This window comes from Vipera ursinii, assembly GCF_947247035.1.
Source record: "Vipera ursinii genome assembly, chromosome: 7".
In the NCBI taxonomy this organism is placed as follows: Eukaryota; Metazoa; Chordata; class Lepidosauria; order Squamata; family Viperidae; genus Vipera; species Vipera ursinii.
This window is the reverse complement of record NC_139521.1, coordinates 58,165,398-58,182,353: the sequence shown is the minus strand read 5'-3', so window position 1 is coordinate 58,182,353 and position 16,956 is coordinate 58,165,398. Positions and strand designations below refer to the sequence as shown.

Sequence of the window (16,956 nt, the reverse complement as noted above, 5' to 3'; positions counted from 1 at the left end):
ATCCATAATTATACTTCCATTTCTTTTCGGTTTAATCTCAAACATCAGAGAGTTAAATCTGAATTTAAAACGATGTCTAAGTTGTCTCTGCTGGTGAAAAACTGTCTATTGCTAGATTATCTTCATTGCCTTTGGTAGTCTTGCGGAGAAGTCTAGGTCCAGTCAGTCCAATTATCACAGCTCCAGCAGGAGCTGTGATCAAGATTGCAAGGAAAGCTATTGTCACGATGTACATGCCATATTTTTCTAGCTTTTTATCCTTATATTCTCGTGCTGTATCTAAGGCGGCAGAACCAATTGCAGCCTGCAGACAGATTTTTTTTAAAAAGTCACTGATCTGGGTTCATATATTGCGCTAAATCATGGTTTCTATAGCCATGATTGATTGAATAAAGCACAGTTGTTAGGATTCAAACATCACATTACGCCATAAAGAGAAATCACAATTTTTTAATTCACCTATTGTGCTAAAAACCTAGACAAAATAGATCATCACAATTAGTAAAGCAGGTTCCTCCATTGCACCTTAAGTTTATGGGATAACTTTCCTTTTTTCCTTTCAACTTGCAGTCAGCCACATCCCTCAAAGTTCTCCTATTTGGAGACACATGCCTCAAATCACGTTTGCTTGGTTAAGATTTTTCTCAGACAATGTCTCATTGCTTGTTATTTGTCTTCTATACAGTATTGTTCTAGCACAACATTTCTCAATTGGAGTATCCCTTTGTGTGTGCTTTGGCTTCCATAATTTGCCAAGCAGCATGGCCATTTCTGAGAATTTTAGGAATTAAACTCCACTCATTTGGAGGGCATCCAAATTGGAAAATATTGTTTCAGAGGGTGTTCTCTACTAATCAAAGAGTATTTGGAAACATGCAGCATGGCGTCATTTTAGATGTCTAGCACACCCAAAATAAACTGAGTATTCTGATGCTTTAACACAAAGGAATATCTTATACATATTAGGTTTCAGACCAGTGTAGTTACTCCTGAGAAGTATTATATTTCTGGTCACCTCAGTTATAAAATCAAAAAAGCCATAATGGATATGTCTTTATTTGGAAAAAAAATAAGGATGATCATTTAGTGCTCTTACCCTATGGGAACAATTATATATTCTTAAAGGCATACTGTATTATTATTTTTTTGCAAAAAAAGCCAATTATCTAAAGTTCATAATGATTATATCAAAATCTGAAATGCCTTATGTGAATACCTTTTGAGGGTGTTTAAATCTACCTGAGACTCTCTAAAAAATTTTGATTGGCTAAGGGAGGCTTTGGAACTTCTTGGGTTTTTAGGTCTACTCAGAAATCTTAAACTACTGAGATCAAATGTGTATACAACCTCAGTTCTGAGTAGAAAGAGTCATAATACTGTTTATTGATCATAGTGAAAACAGCTTTAACCATCTATCTCATAACCATGACTATTTTTAATTCTTCTTGTCTATACCTAGGACTGAAGGTTGTAACTGCTTCTCTGTTATTACTTTCCATTTCAAAGGCTATGTCACTTTCCTCCCATCAATACGACATGATAAATTAATTTCCTTGAAATTGAATGTTTATGTTATTTGTGAATTTCCTTTTGTAAGCAGTACTGTGGATAAAATGTATTAATGCGTTTGTATTTAAATATACTTTCTTAGTAGCATTGATAAACAGATAAAAATGATAGACAAATAATGTGATTCTCATATTTATATTAAAAAACCCCATTAAATGCTGTAAAACACCCTAAAAGAGTAAAGGATTAACTGTTGCAAATAGTAAGCATTAGAAGAAATAACTGTTGTCATAGGTGGTCTAAAACATGTAGCAAACATGTGAAGTTTCCCAAGAATGTCCTTGCCATAATCTCCTCGATACCAATCTGCCTTACCTAACTCATGCACAGGAATTCAAAAGGAAGACCCCTATATTGAAACAGATGCAAAGAAATATTTGAACCCAAAGCAGGGCTGGGGAATATATTGTGGCTGGGCAGAAAACATACCAAAAGACAGCCAGTTGACACATACCAATGAGTTCTCTGTAAACCATTTTCTTTACAAACAGCATTCACAACATATATACACATTGCAGTGCTGCCAGAGAATCCCAGGCACGGAAAATATGTCATTTTCAATCCAAGATAAGAACTTTTCACTACTTTAGAGATCTGGGGTGGGCAGCAGGTGGCCCTCCAGATCTTGTTGAACTATAAACCTCCCCACAGTTTTGTAACCAGCATAGCCAGAGGTATGGTAGTAGTTTAGTTCAGCAACATTTGGACAAACATATGGTAGATGATCTATTCTGACTTTAGTGTCAAAATCAACTGAAGGCCTATAGGCTTTTAAAATTTCAATCATCAGTCAGGACTCGGTGCTTCTGAATAGAAGAGAGCCATTCTCATGTTTTGTCTCTACCCACTACCTCACTCTACCCATTTGGTGTTAAATATATTTACATGTCTTCATTGGTGCAACTCCCTTATTTACATAAGGTTCGGGTTAAATATACAAAAATACTCTACCTGGACAGTTGCTTTGGGGATCCATGCCAGTGCAATAAATAACCTTTCCTTCCAATGAAAGCCAGAGCAAGTCACCAACAAAAACGTAGCCAGAATTCGAACCAATAAAGCCAAAAACATAGTGGCCAAACAAAACCCTGTAACAGATCGATACTTAATTGTTCCACTTGGGCTGGGATAATATTTGTAAGCACAAATGCCAGGCAATGACAATCTTGATCGATAAAATATAGCTAAGTATTTTTCAGATGGAGCCAGTGCATTTTATGAAACCAATTAGCCATGACTGTCTTTGTTTATTAATTCGTTATCAAAAATTAGTCTTTTTTAAAATAAGATACTTTATTTGTAGCCATTACTCCCAATTGAGCAGGAGCAAATGTCTAGATCTCCTCCAAAGGCAATAACTACTGAACATCATCTTTATAGAGGAATAGGAGAAGAATTTTGTTGAGATGTACAGATCTCTTCTGCAAACAAGGTCTCTTGCTTTCACAGTACTGCAAAAATAAGATTCTGGCATAATTATGCTAAGTTGTAACTTTTCGGGCATTTTATAACTGTCTTGGAAAACTATTTCATATTCTGAAAACTACTTGACCAATAATATTTATATAAACACTCATCTTGGGATTCTTAGTTGACAGTTAAAATATTAATGATGTAATATATATAATTACATTATATATAATCATAAATGATTATTCATCTGAATGCAAGACTGTGTATAAACAGAATTTTAGTTGCATGACCAGTAACATTTTTTTAAAAAAACTCTATGTTTGCTGCATGGAGAAATATAAGCATGTTTTGATTTGGAAGAGGCATTCAACTGCTAGTTTACATATTGCTACAAACCATAATATAATTTTAAATCATGGTTCATGGCCCACTATGTTCTATAAATGCAATCAATTCTGACTAAGATTCTCGTTCTCATAAGGAAGCCAGGCACAATATTTCAGAATGCTACAGTATAGCTCTTCTTTGCAAACTTACCAACAGTTTCAAATCCAATATTGGAAATGGAGATTTCAGCTCCAATTAGTCCAAATAGAAATGGTTGGAACACTTGCCATGCAAAAGTAACAACATCTTGCACTGCTTTCTACAAGACATAAGTTTTACACCAACAAGTGTTGATGGTACTTGTGCAGTAGAGTTGCATATCTTAAAATTAATTTGTCCAAGTAAAACACGAGTTTCCTTTTTCTAACACTAGAAATTGGATTCTGCCATTAATTATGAAGAAGTACCATCATCTTTCAAGGACTGAAAGCAGCTAGTATGTAATTGACAAGAATGTAATGCAGCACTAGAAAAATATTTCAATATTTCAAAGGCCAAAGTTAATGATTGAAATAGATTACCTTTACTTTTAATTAAATATATTTCAATTTGGAATTCTCCAATTTTAACAAATAATGACTCCATCTATCAAGCATCCAGCCAGCCAGTGCTGCAGATTTCTTTTTCCTGCTGTAGCCCTGCCTTATGCAATATTCTGTTGTCAGAAATTAGAATGGTTCCCAACTCTGTTGGCTTTTTGGAAAGCTTTAAAAACTTGGCTGTGTACCAGGGCCTGGGGCTCAGACTGTATTAAGGGCCCTGATACTTGGCTTTATAATTAGTTTATTGATCATCACAACTGCTATTTGTACTTACTTATTTTGTGGATATTTTTAATGTTTTTAATTTGTTTTGTTTTTTAATTTTAGAATTGTAAACCATTCAGTTACTTAGTTGATTTGGACAGCTACAGAAAGTGAAAAAATAAAACCTCATGTCTAAGAGAAAAAAACCCTGCCTTGCCTTATTATAGAAAATGGTTTCAACTGTTTTTATATGGAGACAAGGGGGAGTCCTGTGTGATGTTCCTGTGAATCCTATTTGTATATGAAATCTTGAGCCTCTGACTTCTAAACTGCCTGATGTGGTTCTCAGAACCCTGGAATAGATTTGGATTATTTTTCTGAGTTCTCCTGCTAAAACAAATTTCAGGCAAGTTTCTGGTTTGGTTACATTTTTGGTCACTGTTTTATCACTTCAGGCTTGAAATAAAATTGCTAACCTCCACAGTAATTGTATGCCTGTGATTGAAAGTTGAATCAAGATAGGTTGTTCTGGCAGCAAAACCAATATTCAAATTTTCTATGTAATTAGGAAAAAAAATCTGTATGACTGTTACCTGACTTGCCATTCTTTATCAAATAAAAATGCTGAAATTGTTTGAAGATTAAATAAGATAGTGAATAAAATGTGTGTATCTTATGACAAATACTTTGGTCACCTAATGAGAAGGAAGGACTCACTGGAGAAGAGCCTAATGCTGGGAAAGATTGAGGGCAATAGAAGAAGGGGACGACAGAGAATGAGGTGGCTGGATGGAGTCACTGAAGCAGTAGGCGTGAGCTTAGATGGACTACAGAAGATGGTAGAGGACAGGAAGGCCTGGAGGAACATTGTCCATAGGGTTGCGATGGGTCGGACACGACTTCGCAACTAACAACAACAACAACATCTTATGACATAAACTGACAGTATGTATTTGGTCTAAATCAATAAAAAGAGAGATTGTTCGATTGCTATCAAATCATGTGTCACTTCCTAGTGATTATATGGATAGATTTTCTCCAAATGATTTTCTCTTAACTTGACTTTTAGGTCTTTCGCTGTTGTCATTAAAGCTACCTAACTTCCATTTAGCCTTGTCTTCAATTCATCTCTTCCAGTCCCTTTATTGAGCAGCTACTCTGGTACGACTTGGAGAATGAGTGAGAATGGTGTGTGTGCGTATGTGTTAGCGAAGCCTCGCTATAGTGTAACCAATGAAGTTGGATTAACAAAATTATTTGTCATTTAATGTGCGATGTTTACCTGCCCAAGATCCTACAAGAGTTAATATCAAAATAAGTAGAAGGCAACTTTGCTTTAATTCTAATTTTTGGAGTATATGCACATTTGGAAGTTTTGCTCACACAAAACAGCTTCCACAGAAGGCATGATCAATCACAAGTGTCTGTGTTTACTAAGAAGGCAAACTGTAAATTTGCTCTCTTTTATCTTTTTTTCCCTGCATCCATCACAACAAAGCACTGGGCTACGCCACCCCTCACAGTTATTTTCTCAGTATAACTATGACTCCTACTACATGAGCCCCAAAGGGATTCCTACAAATATGGGTTTGGCAAACTGCTAGGAAACTGTCAACTTCCAGTTTTTTAACTCTAAGAATCTGAAGAAATATACCCCACACTGATACACAGTACCTACCTTTGTCCCAAACTAAGACTAATCAGTTACAGTATGTTAAAAAAATAGTGTTATCTATTTTTTGGAATCAGAACCGGGATTTTGATGTGTGGTAAGAGAATTCTCACCTTTTCTTTAGACCAGGCCATCCCAGCCATAAACGACAAAACAATGACACAGAGTCCTCCAGATCCTGGAATGCCAAAACGCTTGCAGCTTAAAAGAGAAAATGCCGAGAAGCCAATCACAAAGAAGGCTCTTTTCCATACAATGGATTTCTGAAAGAGATATGGAAAAGGAATATAATTGCTAGAGTACAGCAGAACAAAACATGTTGTACCCTGCCTCCAAGTGGTAAGTAAAGCATATATCTAAAGAACATATAATGAAATACGCTGCCCTGGGCAGTGGGATCATGATGTAATTCCAACTTTCTTTCTAGAGTTTGGATGTTGATAAGGTAGTGTATATTATCCCTATAAACTCATAACACAATATTCACTTGCTTGCTGACAGGAAATCCAAATTTTTCAGTAATAATTTATTGCTCTGTGCAGAGAAGCTGAAAAACCAGAAAGTTCAAATATACCATTTTTGCAGCTGCTAGGCTGCAAGCAGAATTCTCTCTTTAATATTTTAAATAATGACACAATACAGTGTTGCATTTAAAATAATCTTGGGGATGTGATGTTTTCATAGGGTCCTACCACCAATGATTAAAAAAAAAGATCTAAAAATTACACTGGCTCTGTATCTTCTGAGCAGTATATACATTATTGGTTCCTGAAGTGATCAACACTTCTGGACATTTTTATTTTGTTATCATTTTTCTTCAATTATATTTGTCTTCTTTTTTTATCAGTGGTTTGTTTTTAATTCCCAGAAAAGAAAATACATTCAGTAAAATAGAACAACTACATAATGCTTTTGATCAGTCCATCTGGAAATACTCTAGGACAGTGTTTCTCAACTTTGGCAACTTTAAGATGGGTAGACTTGAACTTCCAGCATCTTGGCTGTGGAATTGTGGGAGGAACATCCCCTGTCCTGAGCCCGGCAGAGATCATTCACCAGTGCGACCAATGCCGTCTCCGTGCTGTACCCGGGCCTGAAACCCGATTGGTACGGGTCAAGATAATCAGTTTCCTCCAGGAACAGAGGAAGCTGATGCGCCACCACACTCTCAACAACCTTTGCCAAGAAGCGAAGGTTGGAGACCGGATGATAGTTATTTAAAACAGCCGGGTCCAGGGCAGGCTTCTTGAGGAGGGGTCTGACCACCGCCTCCTTCATATGGAGTTGAGTGATATGGTGGCCTAGTGCTGAAGACACTCACCTCTCACATGGAAGGTGAGAGTTCAATCTAGGTACCAGCAGATATTTCTCTCCTAGGATGCCAAGAAAAAATATCTACTGTGGATATTTTTTCTTGGCATCCTAGGAGAGAAATATCTGCTGGTACCTAGATTGAACTCTCACCTTCCATGTGAGAGGTGAGTGTCTTCAGCACTAGGCCACCATATCACTCAACTGAAAGACTAATTACTACTTACTAAAATAAGGTCTTAGGTTTCAGGATATATTCATTGCAGAGCGGGTGTCAGGTGTCTGGAGAGTGATAATCTGGACCTCTTTTAGGGAAACGGGTCTGATTGTTCCACCTTTATTCTTCTCTTTTGTTTTTCTCTCCCTCTAATACTTATCCCCAGTTTTATAGTGGAAGTTAACCTCTTTACAGGGAGTTACTATTAACTGCTTCATCAAAAATGTCCAATCTGTGATATCCTAGGACTAGGGTCTAACTGGCAAAATAGACTTCAACTGGATGCTTTTTAGTCTACTTTTCACCAATTCTGCATTTGAAAAAATAGGAATGTGACAGTTTGGAAGGAATGACTAAATTTCTTCTATTCCAGTTTCTTAGAATGTGCTCAGTTTATCACATGCTTTTTACTGTAAATGCAGCCTAAAAATGTGGGCTTTGTCACAGAATATTTTCCTAACAGTATTGTTTTCACCTGATCCTTGCTTGGGAAATATGTAACAAAAAATCCTAAAAGGCAACCACCACCTGCACCAATAACAACTTCCACCAGACCACGAAAGATGCTACGAAAAGTGGATCCTATGAAAAACAAATAGGAAAAAAGTAAAGAAGATATTTTAATGTAATTTTTTAGTGATTTTAAAAATATAAATAAACAATTTCTGCAAAACTTAAGAAAACATTAATCACCAAAGGTTGTGTCATGCAACTGAGATGGGTGGCCATTTAAATGGTAAAAATAATTAACAACGTTGGAAAAGTAATCAAAGTACAACCCCGTAAAATAAGGCAGAATTGCCTCTAATCAGCATCTGAAAACCAGATGCATGACAAGTAAAACAATCGGCATCAGAGAGCTCAAAAGATCAGATTTGAAGACATTTTGTTTTCTCTTTTTTCAAGTCCCATAATAACGTGGCTTAAAAGATATTTCTGTATTAAAAATATTTCCCTACTGATTTCTAATCATATATGAATATGCTCTGGCAACCTTTTGGATTGTGTCACATTTCCATTAGATTGTCGCCTTCTCAACTTCACCCCATTTGGGAAGGGTTAGCCTGGCCTCCTGTACAGCCATGACCATTTTCTTGGATCTTGGATATTTTTTTCTGTTGCTATTGGCTTTTTTATGCCCTCCAGGGAGAAAGAACTGGGCCGAACTGGGGAAATCCCTTCAATTCTGCAGGACATTTAACTGGGAGGCATGGGAAATGCCAGTTCTTCTGCTTTACTACATAGTTTCCAGCTGTTGATGACATTCTATGGTTTTCTTGTGAATGTGGGCTTATTGAGCTTTCAGAATTATGACCCATCTATTTACAATAATTCAACAAAAACAAATGGAGTGATAAACAGAAAGCAAAAAGTGAAATCAAGCTCCAAAAGTACAGATTTGCATCTACATTTTGTCACAGACTATATATTCTTGAATCTATCATAGTAGAGTTCAGCCATTTTATTTGTGTGTAAAGAAAAGGTAATGTCAGTTAAGTACTGAATACAAGAGACTATTTTATTTTCTAATTTACATAAACCAATACTGAAAAGTTATGTCATGAAAATTTGGGGACTCCAGAGAGTTTTGAGGACTCATGTCGTTCACAAGCTACACCACTGAATTATGTTTGTATGATTATTTGCATTTATGATTTCGCTAAAGCTGTATCTAAATATCACCAGAATATATTAAAAAGTGATATCTCTTAGGTTTTTAATATTCTACTGATTTATTTTAATTCAATTATCTAGGTCTTCATGGTTTTGCCTCATCCTAAGAAATAAAGATGCTACAAATAAATCTTATTGCCAGTGTTGGCTCTTAGTAATTCACCCACCCTCCCTTTCAATGGGTACATGTTCTGTTTCATCAGTTCTAGAGTGTAGCAATATTACCTGAGGAAAAAGCCATGCCTAAGAAAATGTTAAAGCCTGTGATGGCTACAATGTCATCCATACTGGCAGCAGCTATTAGTAAAGTTGGAATTCCTTGATCTACACCAAGACCTTGTCTCTGTAACATCAGCATGGAAAGGACCACAACAGCCGGAGATACAGCACCTAGAACAAATCTGAAAATCTACACATTATTGGATCTCATCAAGTCAAGAAATAATGTTCAGCCATTGTTAAATCTGTCAAGGTTTGTTGGAGGCAGCAGAATACAGACGGTTAAATAATGTATTGGTAGAAAGATCACTCTCTTTCCCACAACAGTTTAGAATGTTAGAAAACAAACACGGAATAAACAAAAATGAGGTGGGTATGGTTTCTTATCACAACTGCACTATTCATGATGGGGCTTCCCCAACTTGTACTGGCTGAAAATTAAAGGGGTTGTAGCCCAATACAGTATGACTGGAAACGAAATGGGATCTTAAGACTGTAGAACTAAAGTTTCCAGATGCATCAGTACAAGCAAGAGAACATCCTTTGCCTGTTTCTTCCCAACATTAAAGTGGCTTTGGGTGTGTTAACAAGGAAACTGCAAGTACTTTCACCAACTGTATTTATGAATGGAAGATAAGATGTACTATAGCAAAAAAGAAAAGAAATACTTGGCACAAAAAGAAGCAGGGTCACCTCTTACCCTAACATAAACCCCCATACCCATGGGAATTTCATTAGAAAGTGAGATATGACTGCTGCAGAGCATGCTTCAATGATGCAGGGTCCCATGCACAGTCTGAAACAGACAGCTTTTAACTTGTTCAGAGCCTGAAATACAAAAATATTGTACAATTAATATTAAAAAAAATATTCCAAGATTTGCTAATAAATACACTGGCTGGATTTACTTTTGCAATAAACCATGTTTTCTGGATTAAGTCCACAATTTCTAAAATAGCCTTCTTGCACTAGGGACTAGGCTATAAATCATGCTTTAGAATGGAGTAAGTAATGTATGTAACTCCATACTGGAGATATAATGTATGAGTTTTCCAAATTAGAACAAGTTTTAAAAAGTACTTTTTAGTCACAAATTATTTCAAATTAGTCAGAAGTATTTCCCCTCCAAACATATAATGGACCAAATGTGGTAAGTGTATTATTGTTCTAATAAAGAATGGGTGCCCATTTTTATTCTTAATTTGGACTAACAAAAATATTAAAAAGAATATTGCAGGGTAAAAAAAACATAGCATGAAGTTTAAGGATATTTCAAGCCCAATCCAAAACATTTTCTTGTGCCCTAAGTATCTAATGGAAGAAGCAAGAGCAAACTATTTCTCAAGATGTGACCTTAATGGAGCCTGCCCATTATGGTCCCATGTAATAGCTGTTAGGTAAAGCGTCTCACATAATGACCCCTACATCCCTCTTCTTCCCAATGGATCATTAAAGGAATATGTGGGTTATTAAGCGAAGCAAGGGGTGATTCGGAGTTAGGGGAGGTCCTTGGAGGCTAGGCAGAAGTTTAGGCTTACCTCTCCTGGCCTTCCCAACACCTTCCCCACCCCCTGAGATACCTGCTTCCTGCCCCTTCATCCCTTTTCCCACTCTCCCCGAGTCCCCCCAGGCTTAGGTCTGTTTTCTATAACATGGCCAAACCCTCCATGTTTGTCGAAGTCACCCAAAGGTGGGGTTGACTGAGTGAGCCTTCGTCTTTGTTCATTGGTAACAATAAAAATCTTCCCCCACAGTGAATAAGGACAATTTTCACGATTATTTCAAGAGGGAAGCAATCTGTCTTTATTCTCCATGTTTTTCAAAGCCCTTTCAAAGGCTTCCAGGCAAGCCAATTAAAAGTAAGAAAATGGTGTGCCACTATTAGTGAAAGCACTTTTCCTTTTTTTAAAACAAATTGAGTTGTTTGGGAAAGGAAATTAATCAGTTGATGGCAACACTTAAATAAGCCCTAAAGATTGTTTCTAAATGTGTGTGTTTAGGTATGTAAATAACAAGCAAACACACAATACACACATCCCTGGTCTAGTTATGTTTCAATTTTTATTTTAAGTTTTTATAAGCTTGATGGGAACTTATCCCCCCCCCCCACATAGTATGATCTGAGCTACAATTTCTCTCTTTCCCACAGACACAGTAGGTAGGAGAGAAATTCCTCCTGGGTAATACTGAGAACTATTCGAAGGATAATTTATGCTAGTCACATTAGGAAATGTTAAGCTTCCTCTTTCTTCATATTCTGTTCCATTTCTCCCAACACCTGTGCCCTCTACTATATGTCTCAAAGTAAAAATACTCCACCTTTGCGTCAAGGCCAAGACCAGCTAGAGACAAAATAATCGAGAGGGCAATGTTTCTGAATATAACTCCCCACTTTACTTCGATCACAATCACCTCACTGACGTATTTAATATTTCTGATGAGAAATCCAGCAAGCAGCATACCTAAATGGAACAGAGAAAAAACCACCTGATTAACTCTTTCAGAGACCCAGCATAATATCTGACAATGATTCTTCATTTTCTTTGCTTACAAAAATAAACATCTTTTACAAAAAATTAACGGGTGGAGGGGGGACGGAGGGAAGGAGGAACAGATGGAGAATATTGCAGGAAAAATAAATGCAACAAACCAATAAAAAGAATCAATGTTCAGTTTCACAACTTCAAGAATAAAACCACAGACCTGTTTCCTGGCCTTTGGGGATTCCATTTTAAAGCTGGAGTTGCACCCTCTCATATGTCAATGTGATACAATAAAGTAGTCAAGCAAAATTCATCTTAATGACACTTAGCTTGATAAGCAACACCTAAGTGACAAAGTTTTTCCCGTCACGCAACTGTGTTAGAAAACCCGTCTCTTGTTAAGGTCCCCCTTTCTGCAGCTGGTCACAAGAGTTGGCCTTGGGGGCCTAAGACAGCAATTCCGTAGGTCAGTTTGTTTGGCAGTCTACTCATTACAACCCAGAACCAACTGCAGAATCAATCCATAATTTTCAACATCTATTTCCCCTCACAGACAGCCTTCTGAAAGATTAAGTCCATGAGAGAGCCACAAAAGAAGCTTTCATAACAAGGGTTAATGCTTCTTTATTATTTGAAAGTGATGTTTAATAATTTGGAATACTAGGCTGGAAGAAACCAGGCCTAGCTAATGAGAATGAAATTGGCACAATATTTATTAACATGATACTTACCAAGAAAAGGAGGGAGAGGAGGCAGTCCTGGTATTTTAATTAGCTGCATAATTTTGCCACCAACTACTGCACAAAAATAGAGGCATACTATTCCGAAGATCTTCCCACCAGGCAGACTCTCTTTGTTTGTAAAATTCCAAATTAGGCCCCAGACCACTGCTCCTATTGCCACTAGGAAAAGAAAGTAGGGTGGGGAGGAAGGAAGGAAATGTTAAGTATGAATCTTATAGGTATTCAGAAAGGAGAAAAATCACCTGTAGGATATGGAAGCAAAATTTGTTCTTGTACTTTTCCCTATTTGTGATACTATTTTTTAATGTTGTTATGTTCTGCCTTACATTCACTTAATTTTTTTCAAATGTTATTTATTTCTTCTGTCCGGGGAGGGAGTATTTATTTGAACAGAACAAATGGGGGCAGGGGGGAAACAAAGTAAAAAATAAATTTAAAAATTTAAAAAGATGTAAGGGCAACTCACGCATATCTCCATCTAAAGATAGTGCTTCATAGTACAGTTTCCGTAAAGGTTTACCATATTTTCTTACAATATTTCAAGCAACGTATGAAGGAGTCACAAGTAACATCAGAACTTTGTTTTACAGAATATGCAATTTATAAATTTATCTTTTATTTTTTCAATCTTGAATGTATTAATTTATTGATCAAATTTATGCACTTCCTCATTATTTAAATGACTCTGAACAGTTTACAAGAATAATAATCTCTTAGCAATATGAAGTATCCAGAGAATTCATTTCTGTTGTCCGGTTGCCAATTTCTGTATAGTAATTTGGTAATTCAGAATATGAATAGGAACAACCCAAAATATTAAACTGTGTCTCAAAGTCAAATTAAAGTGCATAGTGACTTTTTCCCAAAATATTACAATTTTAGAAGATTGGAAAAACTTGTATGAATTATTACATCTTGAACAAAATGATATCCTGATTCCTTTTCTGTAAGAGTATAATGAAGTCCAGTGTGGCTAAAGCATTTTTGTTGAATAAAGTGTAATCACCTTATTTAACAAACATCTATTGAATTTTTTGATAGATGTTAAAAGACAATATCCTTTGTTTAACCAAGCAGGAATCTCCTATTTCTTATTCCATTCAGTCTCTAAAATGTATATATCAAATTGATTTATCATCAACGTATTAAAATGCTAATTATAATATCATAAACATTATTTGTTCATAACATTATTCTGAAGCTTAAAATGTTGCATGTCCCTGACTTACTTTTAAAATTATTACAAAAAGAAAGGAAATATTTGTATTTTGTAGCAGGAATCTATCTACTCTTGGGAGGCAAAATTTTCACAAAATTTGACTTTTAACAGTTAACCTTTCCCAGACTCAGATAATTCAGTCATGACTAGGTGTCAGTAGAAATTGTGATAATGAAAAAATGACAAAATGTAAGTCACAACCTCACACAGCACAAATTTAATCCTTTCATATTGCATTATATTTTCTATGAGTCATAATCACAATGCATCAGGAAGGCACTAGTTGCAAAATATCCTTTAGGGCAGAGTTTCCTCAACTTTTCTGGCTTTGCGGACTGGCACGGGGGGGGGGGGGAAAGAGGGGATCGTTCCATGTGACCAGCCAGCAAGCACACCCATCCGTGTGTGGACAGCTCCATTTGTGCCAGTCACGTGCATGTGTGCCCTCTGCTCACACAAATAGAGCACACATGCATGCACTTGTACACACACACACACACACACTGGCTTCAGTCCTGACAAACCCCGTTGGTCTCTATCTTCTATTTCTCCTGGAATGAATTTGGGATTTCTCCACGGTTCTCTTGTTTTTCCAGAGTAATTTTTCAGAAGTTTCCATCAGACAAAAGGAAACTTTAAACAAGTAATTATCTCTTCATTAGCCTATATAAAATCTCAAGTAATTGTAGGATTAATCGGTGTCAGAGCAAAATAATTCAAATTATTTTTTAATTATTTGATTCAATTTCTTTCATAAAAACAAACATGGAAATCATGTTCCCTACTGGAAAATAAGATGAAATTTTTAAAACTATAAAGTCTATTTTTGATGAACTTTTAGTGCACGTAAAAACAAACCTCTAAAATTAATGGAACCTAATGTGGGGGCCTCTTTGAACTATTTTTGCCTTTGACTTGTGTTTTACATACCGTTTGTTATTACTTTGGCAATTATACCTTGAGGAGGACAAGTACATAATTTCTGCAGTTTTTCTTGAAACTTGGCCTTAGCCTGTACTTGCTCTCCACTGGAATCCAAAACACCAGCTTCCTGAAATGAAATGAGGAAACATTCTCAACAGAATTAAATTCCATAGAAAAACTGCTTTAACATTCTCAGTTGTTGGTTGCAAAATGTCAGAAACATCTTATGCACAGTCATTGCTGGCAGGTTTTTCTTTTGGTTTTTATATGTTTATTCAGTGGAATTACAGGCCACCAGTTCAAACAATGTGACTCTAGATGGCTTACAGCCAAAAAGCAAATAATGACATCTATTTAACATTTACATGATTTTGTTGGGAGAATTAATTTATTAGTTTATACTATCACCCACATGATGGCAATAGTTAACTGTACTTTTATGACCAATGGGGAATGCAATAGGAATTCTGATTTGGAGCCTGCAGATTAAGTCTGGATGGGGAAGAAGAGGATTAGCAAGCAAGATGTAATGGTTGTCAATTTATAAGTCTACTGATTCCTCAGTAGAACTTACTAGGAAGTTCAGTCGGAGGAAGCCCCATACAGGTGTTTTCTATGGGAGTTTCCCTTCTGTGAAATAGTTAACTTTAAGACAAGGATGAATCCCACCTTATGGTCTTCTGAAATTTTGCCAAAATCTGGCTTTTGTAGATTAGTTATAGAGCCATTGGTGCTTGCACTAGTCAATTTAAAGAACAGATACTGAAAGATCTGTTTAATACAACTGTTAAGCTACTAATATAGTTCTACAGAGAAATTATTGAGTTAGTCATTTACACTTCTACAACTGTCTGGTTTGGTACAGCAACCAAACAAGACAGGTACAAACTTAACAAATAGTTAGGACTGCAGAAAAAAACAGTTGCAGCCAGCCTGACTTCCATTGAGAACCTGTATGTTGCATGAACCATAAAGAGGGCTGAGAAAATATCTACAGACCCCTCACATCCTGGGCATAAACTGTTTCAACTTTTCCCCTCAAAACGTCACTACAGGGCATTGCATGCTGAAATAACTAGACATAAAGATAGTTCTCCTTCCCCCCACCTCCCATGCTATCACTCTGCTAAACACCTAATTCCCACAGCACTGTCTTATGCCTAAAGATTTACCCACGTAGTACAGCTGTATTGCTATTATCCTTCTCATCTTCTCTTCGTTCTTATCTTTCTCATCATCTCATCTTTCCTGCTACCATTTCCTATTGGTATCATATATTTATCACTTGTTATTTGCCTCTTATAATTTTTAATTACCGGTACCTCTTATGATTTATGATCTGTGACTTAGCAGTTTATTGTTTGTATGTACATTGACAGCTTATGCATTGGAGAAAAACACCTTGCGTTTCCAATCACACTTGGCCAATAAAAATATTCTTATACTCCTATTCCTAAAGAAGCTGTAATTTATTCTGGTTTTCATTGTAATTTAATATTTATTATTGTTCTATCTTTTAAAAAATAACTTTTCTAGAGTCCCCATAGATTGAGATAAATCTCATAACTAAACAAAGAAAGGACTTGGCTGTTTCTTGGAACTTTTAAACTGTTCCTCATCTCAGTGTGATTATTTGTAAATAAAAATCATAAGCCTTTTGGTCAAAGAAAAACAAACATTGAGCTCTTTTAATATTGAAACAAGCACTATTATTGACACTAAAAAAATATCCATTTATTGTCCCTAAAGAATAGATGCTCTTTAAGCAATGAAGTTGTATGCCACTGTCTTCTATTTGAATCACACAAATTCGCAAAGATAATGTTTGGTCTCCTTCACTAGAAGTTTTGCTTATTTGGCTTAACAGAAATTATACATCTAGATGCAAGATCATTTCATTTCTCTAACTTTACTTGCCATAACTATATCATGAAGAAAGGAAACATGACAATACTTACATTAAAGTTCATATATAAAGTTCATAAAGTTCATTCAATCCTATATAAGGCATAACTTATTTCTTTATTAATTCCTAAACTATCAATATAACTATAAAACTGTCATTACTATTACCTGAATTGGATAAACTTCATTTCTTGACTTTGAAGGTATGTTTTTCTTGTCTGCCACAAATATTCTCTCTGACATAGTTCACTATCTAATTTTGTAAAATAAAATGTGTTTTACTTTAAAATATATTTTTATTTTAATGACTTTTGAGTGTTATCCAAGTCATTATTTTTAAAAAGGAACTTTTTTATTTTTAAATTTTAAACCATCTTCTTAGATTGTAATTCACAAATGGAATTGGATTGAGTTTAGGAAAAAACATGAACTGGAAAAATATCACCATCAATGATATTCTGTAATCATTAGTCA

General features: G+C 35.8%; 1 protein-coding gene across 1 annotated transcript; it reads right to left on the bottom strand.

Moving 5' to 3' along the window:
* Nucleotides 1-76: 76 nt before the first annotated feature.
* LOC310643033 (sodium/hydrogen exchanger 9B2-like) lies at nt 77-16,725 on the bottom strand (the record flags this gene model as incomplete). The annotated part of the gene is made up of 10 exons (XM_083367060.1): nt 77-304; nt 2,521-2,657; nt 3,520-3,628; nt 5,901-6,050; nt 7,791-7,897; nt 9,215-9,390; nt 9,909-10,036; nt 11,528-11,670; nt 14,584-14,704; nt 16,651-16,725. 10 exons carry the CDS (start codon nt 16,723-16,725, stop codon nt 77-79), a joined length of 1,374 nt encoding a protein of 457 aa, XP_083223186.1.
* Between the last annotated feature and the right edge of the window lie 231 nt (nt 16,726-16,956).